This window comes from Hevea brasiliensis, chromosome 14 (assembly GCF_030052815.1).
Source record: "Hevea brasiliensis isolate MT/VB/25A 57/8 chromosome 14, ASM3005281v1, whole genome shotgun sequence".
Taxonomy (NCBI): domain Eukaryota; kingdom Viridiplantae; phylum Streptophyta; class Magnoliopsida; order Malpighiales; family Euphorbiaceae; genus Hevea; species Hevea brasiliensis.
In genome coordinates, this window is record NC_079506.1 from 31,652,896 (window position 1) to 31,659,415 (window position 6,520).

General features: G+C 35.7%; 2 protein-coding genes across 2 annotated transcripts; both read left to right on the forward strand.

Annotated features, from left to right (window-relative positions):
- Positions 1-394: 394 nt before the first annotated feature.
- LOC110638401 (protein disulfide-isomerase SCO2) lies at positions 395-5,499 on the forward strand. The gene is made up of 3 exons (XM_021788951.2): positions 395-1,034; positions 1,341-1,467; positions 4,271-5,499. Exons 1-3 carry the CDS (start codon positions 597-599, stop codon positions 4,342-4,344), a joined length of 639 nt encoding a protein of 212 aa, XP_021644643.1. The 5' UTR covers positions 395-596; the 3' UTR covers positions 4,345-5,499.
- Positions 4,785-5,499, forward strand: LOC110638402 (calmodulin-like protein 30). The gene has a single exon (XM_021788954.2). It carries the CDS (start codon positions 4,785-4,787, stop codon positions 5,358-5,360), a length of 576 nt encoding a protein of 191 aa, XP_021644646.1. The 3' UTR covers positions 5,361-5,499.
- Positions 5,500-6,520: the final 1,021 nt, after the last annotated feature.

Below are 6,520 nucleotides of genomic sequence, written 5' to 3' on the forward strand. Positions count from 1 at the left end.
ATAGAGACAGAAAAAAATTAAAGTAGCAGATATAAATTAGTTAGTATTTATATAAAAAATAGTAATTTACTCTTGAAACTTGTAATATTTAATGGATAAGAGAGAATTTGTACCTTGAAACTTATAATACTTAATGGATGAGAGAGAACTTGTAATTTAAAATTTAAATTCTACACATTATTTTCAAAAAATTTTATAAGAGTAATAGTATAAAAGCTCAAATTTTTAGTGAATAAAATTACATAAATTACCTCGTTGATCCACACTTGATTCCTCAAGCTTTTCTTTAAAGAAAATAAAAAACTATTACCTCTCTCTTCTCCCCCTTTTTTTTTTTTTTTTTGTCATTCATCCTAACAATAATAAAGAGAAAATCAATGCTGTAATGTCTTTAAACTTTCCGTCAAAAGTCCCAAACAAACAATGCAGTGATGAATTTCAACACATTCGTGAAACTACGCAAAATATAAGTGCTATGGGCCCCACTCTCCGTATCAGCATTTCTCCTTTCATTTGCTGAAATCCCAAATTTCATTTCCCCAACTTTGCTGCTGATATCAGACCATCTCATCGTCCCAATTGCAGAAGCTCTGCAAATGCTACCCATAAACCCTACCTCTCTCTTCTCCCCTTCAAATCCCTCTCCTCTTTCCCCTCTACCCTTTACCGCCACCACCTCTCACCGCTGCTTTGCAGCCGGCGACTTTCGACTAGGACCCACATTCCCCAGGTGGTTCCACTTCACATCCGCTGCTGTCGACGCTGGCAGCATTCGAATTGGCCAGGAATCTGACGGAACAGCTTCTGTGCCTGCAGACGGTTCCTCCACCTCCCCTCAGAGGCGGGAAGTTGGAGGTGGTGGCAGCAGCGGTAGCATTAGGGTGAATGCAAGAGAGAAAAAGTGGTCGAGAAATAGAGAGAGTTATTTGGCTGATAATGAAGACGCTCTTCCTCTTCCTATGACTTATCCTGATTCTAAACCCGTCCCTCCTGAGGAGATTGATAAACGGCTTCGATGTGATCCCGAAGTTCAGGTACAATTTCTATTTTGATTAATTCTTATAGCCCTTAAGAAACGTAGAATTGGGTGTTTGCCTTATAACTCAGAAGGTCAGAGATTCAAAGCTTGGCAGCTACCATCCTCTTTTAAGAAAGTACCAAAATAAGATAACTAGTATTTTGTGCTGCATTGAAACAATTGAAGAATTAACGTTGGTTAGTCTAATTCTGGCTTGGCATAGTGGTTGAGTATTTGAGGCTTGTTATTAGTTACAACAATGTGCCATGATACTATGATAGTGTTATGAATGTGGTTCTGAATCCAATTTCTGGAAATGTAGGACTGTAGGGAAGTGGTTTATGAGTGGACTGGAAAGTGCCGAAGTTGCCAAGGCTCGGGATATGTCAGCTATTATAATAAAAGAGGGAAAGAGACTATTTGCAAGTGTATACCTTGCCTTGGGATTGGTATGTTTCTGTTTCCTTCGATTTCAAATTTTAGTATATGAAAAAGAAGTGCAAGAGCTACTGGGATTTTCATTGCTCTTGATCACATTATATCGTATCATTTGGTTGGCAAAACATGCAAAGATGTACATTTCTATCATCACATATATGTTTTTGCAGCGTATCACATATCTAGATAGATAAGTAATGAACCAGCATATAAAAGTAATCTGTGAAATTTGCATTGGCACTACTCAGTGTGGTTCTCACTGTTCATTTCTTGAGGTTGGTTTCTGCTCTTGAAGAAGGGTGAATGGCTTATACTTGTTAAATTGTGTTTCATTTTGTAGAAGAACTAAATAACATTCCACTTAATTCTTTCATATTTGCAGAGTGCAAACTTGTGAATTTCTTATAGTTTTTCTGGAGTAAAAGTAAACTATTCATCGTATATGATAGGTATAGATCCAGTATGGTGAAGTTAGATCTACTGGAACATCGTGGCCTGTCCTTGACACCTTGTAGATTCTTGTGGTATTGGATCAAGTTAAGTTTGAAACAGCATAACTAAAGGCACATAACAGATAACTCTAGATCACCAATCATATAGAAGTTGGCTAAAAGCCATCAATGCTCAGGTTGATATGAAGTTTCTAATTCTATAGAAAGGAGTTTGCTAATTCTTGTGGTATTGACTAGACTTCAGTTTGAAACAACTTGATTGAGGGCCACATGACAGATAAAAACCTAATTTGCCAAGCATATGGAAATTGACTATAAAATTGAGGTTGATATGCAGTTCTGTTTTAATAGAATTCGCTGAATATGGAGATACTTTTGTCCAATGTGTATCAGGCAGTGGACTTCTGCTACTCCTGCATTTCAATCCAAGGATACTTTTAATCTGAATTCACTCTTCCGTGCAATTTCTTATAGGCCATTTTCAAGCATTCTATTATGGTCATTTATTATCTTTATTCATTGTGATGAATCCTGGGATTGGTCTGTTGAATGGTATGAGGTGGATAAATAATAGCCCTGGCTGCACTTATAATACTCTCTGGTTTTGCAAGCCATCCATCCAGATTGCAGAATGCAATTCTTCTCATTTCACCAGAAGTCTAGCTAAGAATTGTTTTTCGGGAAACAGGCCATGATAGCATAACTTAATAAGCTTAGTCAAGTTCCAATGATCTTCTATTTAATATAACTTAACTCAAACTCAACTAAGCCTTTATCCCAAAAATTTGGGGTCGGCTATATGTATTCTCTTTCTCTACTCTAAACGATTTTGGGTTAAATTCTCAGAAATGTGTAATGCTTCTAGGTCATGTTGTACTACTCTCCTCCAAGTCAATTTAGGTCTACCCATTCTTTTTTTTCTATTCTCTAACCTAATGTGCTCTACTTGTCTAACTGGAGCCTCCGTATGTCTACGCTTCACATGACCAAACTACCTCAATCTCCCTTTTCTCAACTTATCCTCAATTGGCACCACTCCTACCTTTTCTCTAATACTCTCATTACGGGCTTTATCTAGTCTAGTATGGCCACTCATCCACCTTAACATTCTTATCTCCACAACTCTTATCTTAGACACATACGATTCCTTCAGTGTTCAACACTCACTACCATATAACATGGCCGGTTGTATGGCTGTACAGTAAAATTTTTCTTTCAACTTATTGGGAATCTTGCGATCACATAAAACTCCCGTAGCACGTCTCTACTTCAACCATCCGGCTTTAATCTTATGACTAACATCCTCCTCACATCCCCCATCTACTTGAAAGACTGAGCTAAGATATTTAAAGTGATTACTTTGAGACAATACCACTCCATCCAAACTAACTCTCTCCCTATCATCAGTTCGGCTTTCACTAAATTTGCAATGCCATTTGAATCCATATCATAAGATGTGACGAAATTTTTAGGCTGATTGTTACCTACTGCAACTCTCCTCTTTTATCCGGGCTTGAGAGCGGCTAACCGTAAACTACTGAGACGGAGTTAATGATCTTATATTTAATAAATATGAAAATTTTTCTAGAGGTACTCTTTCTAATAAAGGTGAGTAGCATAAATTTGGTGGAAACTTTATTTCCGTAGAGTTATCTTTATCAAGGTAGATGTGTCCACCAACTTATCTTCTCGAATGTGGCATTGTTACCTTGCCACCTCGTTTCATAGAATTTGTCATTGTGGATGTTTATTTACACTTTCGATAAGGAGTGCTGGCTTAGCTTCACACACTGAATGGAAATATTCTGTGGAGGTGTGTGGAATAAAAGGGGAAGAAAAAAAGAAAAGGAAAATATAGGTAGAATCTGTTTGTTGTTTCTTTGATGTGCATGCAGTTTTATAGATATTGGAGTGGAGTTTAGGGATGAGAAATGCTTGACAATGAGTTTTGCATGCCTTATTAAGTGTTTTAAGAAGTTGAAGAGGTATGAGAGTATTTTGCAATGCAAGGCTCCATTAAGAGATATTGCAAAGGATGTTTCAAAAGTAGAGTTGGGGAAAATTAAGCTCTAAGCAACTTTATGTAGGCTTTGCGGATGGGTTATGTTGTGTTTTTTTTTTTTTTTAATTGTTTTTTTTCTCTTTTGTGGAGTTACACTAATGATTATGTCCCTTCTAACATGTACTTTTACTCCAATTAATATTACATTACTTTTGAACTTTTTTTAAGGGAAATTTGTTAATGTCCATCATGAGCCTCTGTTTGTTTCATAAGCAATAGACTTCCAGTTTTTATCTCCCTGTTGATCATTGTGGATTCAAACTACAGTTGGGGTTGATATTTTTATTTTTATTGTTCCAGGATATGTGCAGAAAATAACAGCTCGCAAGGACATTGATGTAATGGAGGACTTGGATAATGGAAGGCCACCCTGAGCCTAGAGAGTTTTTACATTTCAGGGAGTATACGCAGATTATAATTTTGATGATTTGTAGTTTTTACATTTTTCATGTAAATTGACCGTTTACATTTATAGAGAATAAAAGTGAACATCCTCAAAAAGCAGAATTCAGAAAAGTGACGCAAAGAATTTATTCTTTTCTTCTTTTCCTCTTATCTTCTGCAACCACAGTTTTGCTCTTCCTTGCCTTTATGCGCATCCTCAGAATCTTTTGTTCAACTGCTGGCAAGTTGCTTAAGGAATAATAGATAACTTATGCTTTGTTAGACTTTAAATATAGAGTAAACTTTCATTTTTCTAGGCAGGATATCAAGTTTGAAGTCATCTATCAGCTGATCTATTGTTGAAAGTTTAGTAACGTTCTGTTTCTTTAAGCTTCTCACTGTTCAAAGAAAACAAAGACTCCATACAGCAATGCAGAATATTAGTTTTCTAGAGTTCCAGTACAAGCTTTCAAGAAGCAAGCTTCTGCGAAGGCCATCCCGATTGTTCTCTTCCCGGGACAGGCAAAGCTCTAGCACCAGCAGGACCAGCACACCACCCACTTTGCAGCCAAATTTGAGCGAGATGAGGCAGGTTTTCAATAAATTTGATTCAAACAAAGACGGCAAAATTTCTCAGCAGGAGTACAAGGCCACACTAAGAGCTCTGGGACAGGAAAACATGATAGGAGAAGTGCCAAAGATTTTCCAGGTGGTTGATATGGATGGAGATGGATTTATAGATTTCACAGAGTTTGTTGAAGCTCAAAAGAAGGGAGGAGGCATTAAGACGACAGACATTCAAGGTGCTTTTCAAGCATTTGACGTTAACGGAGACGGGAAGATAACTGCTGAGGAACTTATGGAAGTCTTAAGGTGTCTCGGTGAGAGTTGCAGCCTAGAGGATTGCCGGAGAATGGTGAGGGCAGTTGATGCTGATGGTGATGGTATGGTTAACATGGATGAGTTCGAAACCATGATGACAAAGACTTTTATTAATCGAGAATGAGAGGGCCTATTCTTTTACGAAGGCTTCGTTTACTTGTAATCCTTTTCTGTGACAAATGCAACTGGATAACTTCTTATTCAGAATTCTTCATGTGATGCATATGTTTATAAACCATAATAAAGTGTTTCCTTTTATTATATCTTTTCATTTCTCTGCTTCGTCCTCCTCTTTTCCTTTTCAAAGCTTCACATATCACATTGGCTTTGTTGCCAAAAAAATGCTTGAACTGTTGCCTTTTTTACGATTTTATCTGGAAACTTTTAATTTGAGCAATATAATGATAAAGCTATAATTTTTTTTTTATTCCATAGATTCCGATCAAATTGACTTCCTGAAATCTGACATGGCTGGCCAGCCTTATAGCCAATTACAAATTAGCAAAGATTTATTTTTTATTATTTTATTATTATTATTAAAGCAAAATGATGTATTTTGCAGGGAAAGAATTGGGGAACCCAATTTCTTCTACCTTCTTCATTATCGTCTAAAGCATTTTTATCAAAATCAGACTAAATTGACTAGTCAGTCTAGTGAATTAGAGCCAAATCTGACAAATAAGTGATTCAGTGCGGCTAGGTTAACAAGGCGTGTTAGATTCGTGTGATCTAATTGTTTCAATCAGACAATGAAAACAAATTTCTTTTTAGTATTAATAAATGGAGCTCAAAATTTCATTAAAGGTATATATATATATTTGCTTTTAAATAATTAAAACATAATTAATTAATGGTGTAAACTCTTATCATTCGCCATCGTGTCAAAGAGATTCCTGTATCTGACTCATCTGACTCGGGTCACCAAATCGTCCCTAAAATTGAAAAGATGCTCTTGAAACAGAGCAAATCCTAACGAAATCTCAGAGTCGTTTATCATGTACAAGTTTTACGATTAAAAATTCACCAAGAAAGCTTTTAGTGCTCAAACCATTGAAATTTAAAAATTGAATTAAAAATATTTTTAATTTAAAGTTATACTGAGTTTGGGTGAGGTAATATATTCTGTTAGCAGAATAATATATGAATAATATCTTTTAATTATAATTAAATAAATATATTAAATTTATAAAAAAAAAAATTCAATGATTCTCATATTTATATTTTGAAAGTAGAAGGAATATAAATAATAGAATATTTACTCTAAGTAAATTCTATATTTTGATC